The sequence below is a fragment of the Tachyglossus aculeatus genome, chromosome 22, assembly GCF_015852505.1.
Source record: "Tachyglossus aculeatus isolate mTacAcu1 chromosome 22, mTacAcu1.pri, whole genome shotgun sequence".
NCBI classification, from domain to species: domain Eukaryota; kingdom Metazoa; phylum Chordata; class Mammalia; order Monotremata; family Tachyglossidae; genus Tachyglossus; species Tachyglossus aculeatus.
Genome location: NC_052087.1, coordinates 33,114,099 through 33,127,558, shown reverse-complemented (window position 1 = coordinate 33,127,558; position 13,460 = coordinate 33,114,099). Strand labels below are relative to the sequence as shown.

Here is a 13,460-nt window from a genome sequence, read left to right as displayed (position 1 = left end):
CACTTACTGTGTGCAGAGTACCGTACTAAGAGCTTGGCCCCCCTCTAGACTGGGAGCCCGTTGGTGGGTAGGGACCATCTCTGGATGTTGCCAACTTAATAATAATAATGGAATTTATTAAGCGTTTACTATGTGCAAAGCACTGTTCTAAGCGCTGGGGAGGTTACAAGGTGATCAGGTTGTCCCACAGGGCGGCTCACAGTCAATCAATCAATCGTATTTATTGAGCGCTTACTATGTGCAGAGCACTGTACTAAGCGCTTGGGAAGTACAAATTGGCAACACATAGAGACAGTCCCTACCCAACAGTGGGCTCACAGTCTAAAATCCCCATTTTACAGATGAGGGAACTGAGGCCCAGAGAATAATAATAATAATAATAATAGTGATGGCATTTATTAAGCGCTTACTATGTGCAAAACTCTGTTCTAAGCGCTGGGGAGGTTACAAGGTGATCAGGTTGACCCACATAGGGCTCACAGTCTTCATCCCGATTTTACAGATGAGGGAACTGAGGACCAGAGAAGTGAAGGGACTTGCCCCAAGTTCACACAGCTGACAAGTGGCAGAGCCGGGATTTCATTCATTCATTCAATTGTATTTATTGAGCGCTTACTGTGTGCTTGGGAATTACAATTTGGCAACATATAGAGACGGTCCCTACCCAACAACGGCTTATAGTCTAGAACGGGGAGACAGACAACAAAACAAAACATATTAACAAAATAAAATAAAATAGAATAGTAAATATGTACAAGTAAAATAGAGTAATAAATCTGTACAAACCTACATACAGGATTTGAACCCATGACCTCTGACTCCCAAAGGCCGTGCTCTTTCCACTGAGCCACGCTGCTTCTCTATAGTAATAATGTCATTTATTAAGTGCTTATTATGTGCAAAGCACTGTTCTAAACCCTGCGGAGGTTACAAGATGATCAGGTTGACCCACGGGGGGCTCAGTCTTCATCCCCATTTGACAGATGAGGGAACTGAGGCCCAGAGAATAGCAATAATAATGGCATTTATTAAGCACTTACTATGTGCAAAGCCCTGTTCTAAGCGCTGGGGAGGTTACAAGGTGATCAGGTTGTCCCACGGGGGGCTCCCAGTCTTAATCCGCATTTTACAGATGAGGTAACTGAGGCCCAGAGAAGTGAAGTGACTTGCCCAAAGTCACACAGTTGACAAGTGGCGGACCCGGGATTTGAACTCATGACCACTGACTCCAAAGCCCGTGCTCTTTCCACTGAGCCACGCTGCTTCTCTATAATAATAATGACATTTATTAAGCACTTCCTATGTGTAAAGCACTGTTCTAAGCGCTGGGGAGGTTACAAGGAGGTCAGGTTGACCCACGGGGGGCTCAAAGTCTTCATCCATTCATTCTTCATTCATCAGTGCTTAGAACAGTGCTTGGCACGTAGTAAGCGCTTAACAAATACCATCATTATTATCCATCCCCATTTGACAGATGAGGGAACTGAATCAATCAATCAATCGTATTTATTGAGCGCTTACTGTGTGCAGAGCACTGTATCAATCAATCGTATTTATTGAGCGCTTACTATGTGCAGAGCACTGTACTAAGCGCTTGGGAAGTACAAGTTGGCAACATATAGAGACAGTCCCTACCCAACAGTGGGCTCACAGTCTAAAAACAAGGGCTTATTCTCTGAAGCCCAGAGACTAATAATACTACTGTTGGTATTTATTAAGTGCTTACTATGTGAAAATCACTGATTTAAGCGCTGGGGAGTTTACAAGGTGATGAGGTTGTCCCGCGTGGGGCTCACCGTCTTCATCCCCATTTTCCAGAGGAGGGAACTGAGGCCCAGAGAAGTGAAGTGCCTTGCCCAAAGTCACCCAGCTGACAAGTGGAGGAGTCATGATTTGAACCCACGACCTCCGTCTCCATAGCCCGGGCTCCTTCCACTGAGCCACGCTGCTCCTCCCAAGAGCTTAGTCCAATCAATCAATCAATCATATTTATTGAGCGCTTACTATGTGCAGAGCACTGTACTAAGCGCTTGGGTAGTACAAGTTGGCAACATATAGAGACAGTCCCTACCCAACAGTGGGCTCACAGTCTATAAGGGGGAAACAGAGAACAAAACCAAACATACTCACAAAATAAAATAAATAGAATAGATATGTACAAGTAAAATAGAGTAATAAATATGTACAAACATATATACATATATACAGGTGCTGTGGGGAAGGGAAGGAGGTAAGATGGGGGGGAGTCCAGTGCTGTGCACCCAGTGAGCTCTCACTAAATACGACTGAATGAATGAATGAATGAATGAATGAATGAAGTCGTCGCCGATTGGCCGTCCGGCCTCTCACCCCGCCCCGCTCCGCCGGCTGATTGGACGCCGCCCTCGGAGGGAGGGACCGGAAGTGGGCGCGATGGGGACCGGAAGTGGACGCGACGGGGACCGGAAGTGGGCGCCTCACCGAGCGTCGGAAGCGGAAAGGCGGGAACCGGAAGTGGGGGGTGGGGGGAACGGACGGGGACCGTCCAATGAGAGGGGGCGAGCCCGGCCGGCGGAGGGGCAGGGCCGGGGCCGCGGCCACCATGGAGAACTTCACGGCGTTGTTCGGGGCCCAGGGGGAGCCGCCGCCGCCGCCCCCGGCCGCGCTGGGCTTCGGCCCCGGGAAACCGCCGCCGCCGCCCCCGCCGCCGCCTCCGGGCTCAAGCTCCGGCACCGGGGCCCCCACGACGGCCGCCCCCGCCCCGCCCGGCGCCGACAAGACCGCGCCCGGGTGCGGGCCCTTCTACCTAATGCGGGAACTGCCCGGTACGACGGGGTGAAGGAAGAGGGCGCGCTCAGCCAATCAGGGGCCGGAGCGGCGGTGACGGGCGGGCCGGTGCTCCAATCAGCGGCGAGGAGGGCGGTCACTAGGGACGGGGCGGGGCGCGTGAGGGCGGGGGATGAGCGTCGGCCAATCCGGGGCCGGGGCGGGGGTGACGGGCGGAACGGTGGTGCAATGAGCGGCGAGGAGGGCGGTCACTAGGGAGTGGGCGGGGGGAGCGTCAGCCAATCCGGGGCCGGAGCAGGGGGTGACGGGCAGGACGGTGGTCCAATGAGCGGCGAGGAGGGCGGTCACTAGGGAGAGGGGGGGCGCGTGAGGGTGGGGGGAGCGTCGGCCAATCCGGGGCCGGAGTGGGGGTGACGGGCGGAATGGTGGTCCAATGAGTGGCGAGGAGGGCGGTCACTAGGGAGGGGGCGGGGCGCGTGAGGTGGGGAGCTTCGGCCAATCCGGGGCCGGAGCGGGGGTGACGGGCGGGACGGTGGTCCAATGAGCGGCGAGGAGGGCAGTCACTAGGGAGGGGGCGGGGCGCGTGAGGGCGGGGTGAGCGTCAGCCAATCCGGGGCCGGAGCGGAGGTGACGGGCGGGGCGGTGGTCCAATGAGCGGGGGCGGGGGCGGGGCGCTCCCGACCTGTAGCCAATGAGATGGCGCGAAACGGGGCGGGCGGGACTCTCCGCAGCGCCCCCGTCGGGTCGGAGTGGGGCTCTCCTCCCCCGGCCTAAGTAGTCATCATCATCGTAATAATAATGGCATTTGTTAAGCGCTTACTATGTGCCAAGCACTGTTCTAAGCGCTGGGGGAGGGGGGGGGGGCGTTGGAAATACAAGGTGATCAGGTTGTTCCCCGGGGGTTCACAGTCTTCATCCCCATTTTACAGATGAGGGAACTGAAGAACAGAGAATAATAATAATAATGATGATGGCATTATTAAGCGCTTACTATGTGCAAAGCTCTGTTCTAAGCGCTGGGGAGATTACAAAGTGTCCCACGGGGGGCTCACAGTCTTCATCCCCATTTTACAGATGAGGGAACTGAAGCACAGACAATAATAATAATAATGATGGCATTATTAAGCGCTTACTATGTGCCAAGCACTGTTCTAAGCGCTGGGGAGATTACAGAGTGATCAGGTTGTCCCACGGGGGGCTCACAGTCTTCATCCCCATTTTACAGTTGAGGTCACTGAGGCACAGAGAAGTTAAAGTGACTTGCCCAAAGACACACAGCTGACAATTGGCAGAGTCGGGATTCGCACCCATGACCTCTGACTCCCAAGCCCGGGTGCTTTCCATTGAGCCACGCCGCATCATTAATAAAATAGAGTAGTAAATATGTACAAGTCAAATAAATAGAGTAACAAATCTGTACAAACATTTATACAAGTGCTGTGGGGAGGGGAAGGAGATAGGGCGGGAGGGGGACGATGGGGAGGAGGAGAGGGAAAAGGGGGCTCAGCCTGGGAAGGCCTCCTGGAGGAGGTGAGCACTTAATTAATCAATCAATCGTATTTATTGCGTGCTTACTGTGTTCAGAGCACTGTACTAAGCGCTTGGTAAGTACAAGTTGGTAACATATAGAGACAGTCCCTACCCAACAGTGGGCTCACAGTCTAGAAGGGGGAACAGTCCCTACTTAACAAATACCATTTTTTAAAAAAAGGAAACACACAGATCATTTAAAAAAAAAACCCCTAATTTTAGCCAATAATTTTGACCAGTCAGTAAGTGCCCCATTTACCTGCAACTTTCTGTGTAGATGGATGTCTGTCTCCCTCCCTTTTGTTTGGTTCTGAGGGTGGCAGGGGAGGGAGTGGAGGAAAAGCCATGGAAGCTCAGGGCCCGTTTGATTTTATATATAGCTGTAATTTATTTATGTATTTATATTAATTTTGGTCTCCCCTCCTAAACTCTCAGCTTGCTGTGGCCAGGAATATGTCTCTTTGTTGTTATATTGTACTCTCCCAGCCGCTCAGTACAGTGAGTGCTTTGCACACAGATAGACTCCATAGATACGGCTGAAATTCGATTGAAAATGAGGTTCCGTGTACGAGGCTCTTGGGAGGTACAGAATAAAGAAGCGACAGGTTTCCCCACCCTCCGGGACCTGGTGATCATCATCATCATCATCATCAATCGTATTTATTGAGCGCTTACTATGTGCAGAGCACTGTACTAAGCGCTTGGGAAGTACAAATTGGCAACATATAGAGACAGTCCCTACCCAACAGTGGGCTCACAGTCTAAAAGGGGGAGACAGAGAACAAAACCAAACATACTAACACAATAAAATAAATAGAATAGATATGTACAAATAAAATAAATAAATAAATAGACAGTCTGTCGGTCAGTCGGTCATATTTACTGGGCACTTACTGTGTTCAGAGCACTGTACTAAGCACTTAACAATACGAGACGCATTCCCTGCTCACAACAAGCGTACAGTCTAGTGCAGAATTGCCCTCTCTCTCCTTTGGGTCTGCCGTCATTTGGGAGGAGTAAGTCAGTCAACATTGTAATAGTAATCATCATCATCGTAATAATGGTATTAGTATTTGTTAAGCGCTTACTATGTGCCAGACACTGTACTAAGCGCTGGGGTGGATACAAGCAAATGGGTTGGAAACAGTCCCTTGTCCCACGTGGGGCGTACAGTCTCAATCCCCAGTCGACAGATGAGGGAACCGAGGCACAGAGAAGTGAAGTGACTTGCCGACGGTCACACAACAGACAAGTGGCAGAGGCTGAACTAGAACCCGTGACTTTCTGACTCTCTAACGTGTCCAAGACTGAGCTCCTTATCTTCCCTCCCAAACCCTGTCCTCTCCGTGACTTTCCCGTCCCTGTGGTTGGCACAACCCTCCTTCCCGCCTCACAAGCCCGCAACCTTGGTGTCATCCTCAACTCTGCTCTCTCATTCACCCCACACGTCCAATCCGTCAACAAAACCTGCCGGTCTCACCTCTGCAACATCGCCAAGAGCCGCCCTTTCCTCTCCATCCAAACCGCTACCTTGCTGGTTCAATCTCTCATCCTATCCCGACTGGATTACTGCATCAGCCTCCTCTCTGATCTCCCATCCTCCTGTCTCTCCCCGCTTCAGTCTAGACTTCACTCTGCTGCCTGGATTATCTTTGAACAGAAACGCTCTGGGCATGTCCCTCCCCTCCTCAAAAATCTCCAGTGGTTGCCTGTCAACCTTCGAATCAAGCAAAAACTCCTCACCCTGGGCTTCAAGTCTGTCCATCCCCTGGCCCCCTCCTACCTCACCTCCCTTCTCTCCTCCTCCAGCCCAGCCCGCACCCTCCGCTCCTCTGCCGCTAACCTCCTCACTGTGCCTCGTTCTCGCCCGTCCTGCCGTCGACCCCCGGCCCACATCCTCCCCCTGGCCCGTAATAACCTCCCTCCACACATCTGCCAAACTACCTCTTTTCCTCCCTTCAAAGCCCTACTGAGAGCTCACCTCCTCCAGCAGGCCTTCCCAAACTGAGCTCCCCCTTTTCCCTCTTCTCCTCCTCCTCCTCCCCTCCCCATCGCCCCTGCCCTACCCCTTCCCCCTCCCCACAGCACTTGTGTATACTTGTACATATTTATAACTCTATTTATTGTATTAATGATGCACATAGAGCTAAAATTCTATTTATTCTGATGGTATTGACACCCATCTACTTGTTTTGTCATCTGTCTCCCCCTTCTAACCTGTGAGCCCGTTGTTGGGTAGGAACCGTCTCTCTATGTTGCCGATTTGTACTTCCCAAGCGCTTAGTCCAGTGCTTTGCACACAGTAAGCGCCCACTAAATCATATTTATAACTCTATTATATTAATGATGCGCACAGAGCTAAAATTCTATTTATTCTGATGGTATTGCTACCCATCTACTTGTTTTGTCGTCTGTCTCTCCCTTCCAGCCTGTGAGCCCGTTGTTGGGTAGGGACCGTCTCTCTATGTTGCCGATTTGTACTTCCCAAGCGCTTAGTCCAGTGCTCCACACACAGTAAGGGCTCACTAAATGCGAATGAATGACTGACTCTGGGGTCCGTGGTCCGTCCGCTGCACGGGTCCTGCGTAGCCTGGAGCCTGAAAGAAAGTGAAGCTCTTTGAGGCTTGAGTCCAGGGCGCGCCGACTCCCTGAGGCCTCGTCCTCACTTTCTGCGCAGCGGGTGTCTGATCATCATCAATCGTATTTATTGAGTGCTTACTATGTGCAGAGCACTGTACTAAGTGCTTGGGAAGTACAGCGGCTGATCAGCGGCTTATTTGAAAATGCCGTCGACCGAGCTCCGGAGGTGGGAATGGCACGGGCCGCCTGGAGCCAAGATTCCTCCCGAGGCTTCCTTTCGCGGGCCACCCGGCTCCGGGATAACCGAGACGGAGCGGGTCAGGGGGCGGCGGCGGCGGCCCCGGGCGGGTCCGTCCTCGAGGAGGGGAAACCTTTCTCCTCCAGGCAGCAGTGAGCTGACGGGCAGCACCAACCTCATCACGCACTACAACCTGGAACACGCCTACAACAAGTTCTGCGGGAAGAAGGTGAAGGAGAAGCTCAGCAACTTCTTGCCCGACCTGCCCGGCATGATCGACCTGCCCGGCTCCCACGACAACAGCAGCCTCCGCTCTCTGATCGAGAAGCCGCCCATCTGCAGCAGCTCCTTCAACCCCATCACGGGCACCATGCTGACGGGCTTCCGCCTCCACGCCGGCCCGGTGAGCCCGGCTGAACCGCGGGGGCCGAAACGGGAGGAGGGGTGGCGGGGAGGGGGCAGAGGCCCGGAGAAAGCGGGCAGGAGGATGGGGGAGAGAGAGAAGCGCCGAAAACCAGAGTTTGTTCATTCAGTCGTGTTTATTGAGCACTTACTGTGCGCAGAGCACTGTACTGAGCGCTTGGGAGAGTTCGAGAAAATATAACAGACACGTTCCCCGCCCACAAGGAGCCTCCGGCCTAGGGGCCGCTCACCGAGGCGGGAAGGGAAGAGAGAGGCGGGAGGCCCCGGCCAAACGGGACCAAAGGGAACCGTACTCTACTAAGCGCTTGGGAGAGTACAGTACAATAAACAGATGTAGTCCCTGCCCACAACGAGCTTATAGTCTAGAAGCGGGGAGACGGACATCAATAGAAACGAAGAAATTACAGATATCGACCTGGTCGTTCAAGCGCTTCTGGCCGCCCCGCAGAGCAGGCCTCGTTGGCCCTTTAAATCCAGGCAATGCCTTTTAACAATAATAATAATGATTGTGTTTATTAAGTGCTTACTATGTGCAAAGCACTGTGCTAAGCGCTGGGGAGGTTACAAGGTGATCAGGTGGTCCCACGGGGGGCTCCCAGTCTTCATCCCCATTTTCCAGACGAGGGAACTGAGGCCCAGAGAAGTGAAGTGACTCGCCCAGAGTCACGCAGCTGACAGTTGGCAGAGACTGCTACCCTGGCAAGGCTTGACAGAGAAACCCTCCCTTGGGAGGGAAGGTGACAGCGAGGCACGTGGGAACCTATAACTAATATATGTAATATATTATCTATCTATCTATATATAGAGAGATATATAGATAGATATATAGATATATATGATGATGATGATGGCATTTATTGAGTGCTTACTGTGTGCAGGGCACTGTTCTAAGCGCTGGGGGTTAGATACAAGGTGATCAGGTTGTCCCACATGGGGCTCACAGTCTTTATATATATATATATATATATATATATATATATATATACGTATATATATATATATATGTATATATATACTAATATATATATAACTAGTATATATATAACTAATAATATACATAACTAATATATATATATAACTAATATATATATATGTAGTATAGTATATATATAGTTAGCTTTCATTCTGTTTGTTCTGACGACTTGACACCTGTCCCCACGGTTTGTTTTGTTGTCCGTCTCCCCCTCCTAGGCTGTGAGCCCACTGGTGGGTAGGGACCGTCTCTAGATGTTGCCGACTTGTACTTCCCAGGCGCTTAGTCCAGTGCTCTGCACACAGTAAGCGCTCCATAAATACGATTGAGTGAATGAATGAACCTTTCCCAGCCTGCCTTCCTCCGTACTCTGAGTCGCACCAACGCAGAGCAACCCGGTCGTGCGCTCGCTGCTGAATGGAATGAAATCCGTCCGTCGTATCTATTGAGCGCTCCACTGAGCGCTCACTGCGTGCAGAGCACCGGGGAGAGTGAGCCCACTGCTGGGTAGGGACCGTCTCTATATGTTACCAACTTGTCCTTCCCAAGCGCTTAGTACAGTGCTCTGCACACAGTAGGCGCTCAATAAATACGATTGATGAGAGCATATCTTGACGGAGTCGGCAGGCGCGGTCCCCGCCCACAACGAAAGCGGACTTCCTGATGGTTATCGGGGAAAATGCTGCCGAAGAACGTCCAGCCCGGGGGGTATCTCCGAGCCATCTACCCTTAGAGAAGCAGCGTAGCTTAGCGGAAAGAGCCCGGGCTTTGGAGTCAGAGGTCATGGGTTCGAATCCCGGCTCCGCCAGCTGTCAGCTGTGTGGCTTTGGGCCGGTCGCTTCACTTCTCCGGGCCTTGGTTCCCTCGTCTGGAAAATGGGGATGAAGACTGGGAGCCTCCCGGGGGACAACCTGATCACCTTGTAACCGCCCCAGCGCTTAGAACGGCGCTTGGCACATAGTAAGCGCTTAATAAATGCCATTATTATTATTATTACTATTACCCTTCCCCTCCCATCCTCACCCAAGCCAGTAATTCCCGGTAGGTCCCCGCGCTGTGGTAACCCAGGGGTCTTGAGGAATTCCCCCGGGGCTGGAGAGCATGTGAGGGGTTTTGGGGGGGCGGCCGCCTGTCTCCCACTCACCCGGGGACCCCCCGCCCCGGCTTCCGCAGCTGCCGGAGCAGTGCCGCCTGATGCACATCCAGCCCCCGAAGAAGAAGAACAAGCACAAACACAAGCAGAGCCGCACCCAGGATCCCGTCCCCCCAGGTAAGTCGGGGCTGCTCGGGTAGAAGCAGCCCGGCGCAGAGGAGGGAGCATGGGCTGGGCGGCGCGGAAGGCTGTGGGTTCTAATCGCGGCCCCGCCAGCCGCCTCTGCTCCGTGACCGGGAGCCTGTGGGTGCGTCGGGACCCTCTCTATAATAATAATAATAATAATAATAATAATAATAATAATAATAATAATGAGCCCCTTCCTTCCTCTCCCCCTCACCCCCCTCTCCATCCCCCCATCTTACCTCCTTCCCTTCCCCACAGCACCTGTATATATATGTATATATATGTTGCCAATTTGTACTTCCCAAGCGCTTAGTGCTCTGCACATGGTAAGCGCTCAATAAATACGATTGATGATGATGTATATATGTTTGTACATATTTATTACTCTATTTATTGATTTATTTTACTTGTACATGTCTAGTCTATTTATTTTATTTTGTTAGTAGGTTTGGTTTTGTTCTCTGTCTCCCCCTTTTAGACCGTGAGCCCACTGTTGGGTAGGGACTGTCTCTGTATGTTACCAACTTGTACTTCCCAAGCGCTTAGTACAGTGCTCTGCACACAGTAAGTGCTCAATAAATACGATTGATGATGATGATGATTACTCTATTTATTTTACTTGTACATACCTATTCTATTTATTTTATTTTGTTAGTGGGTTTGGTTTTGTTCTCCGTCTCCCCCTTTTAGACCGTGAGCCCACTGTTGGGTAGGGACTGTCTCTATATGTTGCCGACTTGTACTTCCCAAGCGCTTAGTACAGTGCTCTGCACATAGTAAGCGCTCAATAAATACGATTGATGATGATGATGATTACTCTATTTTACTTGTACATACCTATTCTATTTATTTTATTTTGTTAGTATGTTTGGTTTTGTTCTCTGTCTCCCCCTGTTAGACCGTGAGCCCACTGTTGGGTAGGGACTGTCTCTCTATGTTGCCAACTTGTACTTCCCAAGCGCTTAGTACAGTGCTCTGCACACAGTAAGCACTCAATAAATACGATTGATTGATTGATTGATTGGTATTTGTTAAGCACTTACTATGTGCGAAGCACCGTTCTAAGTGCTGGGGGGATACAAGGTGATCAGGTTGTCCCACGTGGGGCTCACAGTCTTCATCCCCATTTGGCAGATGAGGGAACTGAGGCCCAGAGAAGTGACTGGCCCAAAGTCACCCAGCTGACAAGCGGTGGAGCCGGGATTCGAACCCATGACCTCTGACTCCAAAGCCCGGGCTCTTTCCACTGAGCCATGCTGCTTCTCTCTATATGTTGCCAACTTGTAATAATAATTCATTCATTCATTCAGTCGTGTTTATTGAGCGCTTACTGTGTGCAGAACACTGTACTAATAGCTGGGGAAGTACAACTGGCAACAGATAGAGACGGTCCCTACCCCAACGACGGGCTCACAGTCTAGAAGCGGGGAGACGGAACAACAAAACAAAACAAGTAGACAGGCGTCAATACCATCAAAAGAGATAAATTCATTCAATCGTATTTACCGAGCGCTTACTGTGTGCAGAGCACTGGACTAAGCGCTTGGGAAATAGGGAGACCCTTCCTCCTTCAACTCCGGAGGTGACGAGCCGTCCTTCTCTCCTGTAGAGACGCCTTCGGACTCGGACCATAAAAAGAAGAAAAAGAAGAAGGAGGAGGATCCGGAGCGGAAGCGGAAGAAGAAGGAGAAGAAGAAAAAGAAGGTAGGAGACGGGGCCCCGGCCGAGGTCGGGGAGGGTCCCGGAGTCCTGCCCGCGGCCGTTAAGGGTCTCTAGGCAGAGGGGGCGGTGGGTTGCCAATATATGTTGCCAACTTGTACTTCCCAAGCGCTTAGCACAGTGCTCTGCACGTAGTAAGCGCTCAATAAATACGATCGATGATGACGATGGGTTCTCCCCCGGTGTTTCCCGGCTTTCGTTTGGCTCGGGATCCTTGGAGGGCACTGGCCGAGGCCGAGGGAAGCGGCGCGGCTCAGTGGAAAGAGCCCGGGCTCAATCAATCAATCAATCAAACAGTCGTATTTACTGAGCGCTTACGGTGTGCAGAGCGCTGGACTAAGCGCTTGGGAAGCACAAGTTGGCAACATCGAGAGACGGTCCCTCCCCAACAGCGGGCTCACAGTCTAGAAGGGGGAGACAGACAACAAAACTCTGCACACCGTAGGCGCTCAATAAATATGAATGAATGAATGAATGAAAGAGATAGCTCTTAAAATGAATAGCAAAATAGACCATACTCCACCAATTCTGAGGAGCACCCAGAATAGTCCATTCTATTCTATAAATACTCTCTTTATTTTATTTAGAGAAGTAGCGTGGCTCAGTGGAAAGAGCCCGGGCTTTGGAGTCAGAGGGCAGGGGTTTGAATCCCGGCTCCGCCACATGTCTGCTGTGTGACCTTGGGCAAGTCACTTCACTTCTCTGGGCCTCAGTGACCTCATCTGTAAAATGGGGATGAAGACTGGGAGCCCCCTGTGGGACAACCTGATCCCCTTGTAACCTCCCCAGCGCTTAGAACAGTGCTTTGCACATAGTAAGCGCTTAATAAATGGCCATCATTATTATTATTATCATTATTATATTAACAAAATAAAATAAATAGAATAGATATGTACAAGTAAAATAAATAGAGTAAGAAATCCGTACAAACATATATACAGGTGCTGTGGGGAAGGGAAGGAGGTAAGGCAGGGGGGCTGAAGAGGGGGAGAGGAAGGAGGGATTCAGAGGACATGGGTTCGAGTCCCGGCTCCACCACATGTCTGCTGCGTGACCTTGGGCAAGTCGCTTCACTTCTCAGAACCTCATCTGTCAAATGGGGATGAAGACTGCGAGCCCCCCGTGGGACAACCTCATCACCTTGTATCCCCCCCGGCGCTTAGGACGGTGCTTTGCACATAGTAAGCGCTGAATAAACGTTAATCATTAATAAATAACGTTGCCACCTTGTCCTTCCCGAGTGCTTAGTCCAGTGCTGTGCACACAATAAATACGATTGAATGAATGAATGAATGAATAAATGCCATCATTTAGTAACGATGAATGAATAAAGGCCCAAAATGCCATTTTTTTTTTGTTTTTTTCTCTCCCCTCCCCTACCGCCCTCAGAACCGGCACAGCCCGGACCACCCGGGCGTGGGCGGCTCCCAAGCCAGCAGCAGCAGCAGCAGCCTCCGCTAGCCGGACCGCCGGACCGCCGGACCGCCGCTCCTCCCGCGCCCGAGCGGCCCTCTCTCTGCCAAGTTGACCTTGCCACGCGAGGGACGGGCATGGCACCGGCCAGTGCCGCGGAGCGCCGTGACCGCGCTGGCAGTCGGCTCCTCCTCCTCCCCCAGGATTGGAGACGGTTGAGGGAGCGTGGCGTCTTCCTCCTCTCCTTCCCCGATCTCTTTTGTACAGTTTGTGCCTGTTCCGTCCGGCTTGTTCACAACTCGGTTTTGACTTTTTTTTAAAATCCCCCCTCACACCTAGCCGCGTGGTGGGCTACCTAGCGCGCCTCCTGATACCGGGTGCGGGCCGTGGCCGTCTGACAGGCGCTCACTACGTGCCCGGCACTGGGGTCCATCACTAGATCAGGCACGGTCCCTGTCCCGTACGCGGCCCACGCTCTGAGGAGGAGGGAAAACGGGACTCTGTTTCAGCCCCGGAGGCGCTCAGACACTGAGAAGCAG

The 13,460-nt window shown here is 51.8% G+C and overlaps 1 protein-coding gene across 1 annotated transcript; it reads left to right on the top strand.

Annotated features, from left to right (window-relative positions):
• Positions 1 to 2,581: 2,581 nt before the first annotated feature.
• Positions 2,582 to 13,201, top strand: MED19 (mediator complex subunit 19). The gene is made up of 5 exons (XM_038764768.1): positions 2,582 to 2,804; positions 7,261 to 7,517; positions 9,684 to 9,780; positions 11,399 to 11,493; positions 12,898 to 13,201. The coding sequence occupies exons 1-5, from the start codon at positions 2,582 to 2,584 to the stop codon at positions 12,967 to 12,969; spliced, it is 744 nt and encodes a 247-aa protein (XP_038620696.1). The 3' UTR covers positions 12,970 to 13,201.
• Positions 13,202 to 13,460: the final 259 nt, after the last annotated feature.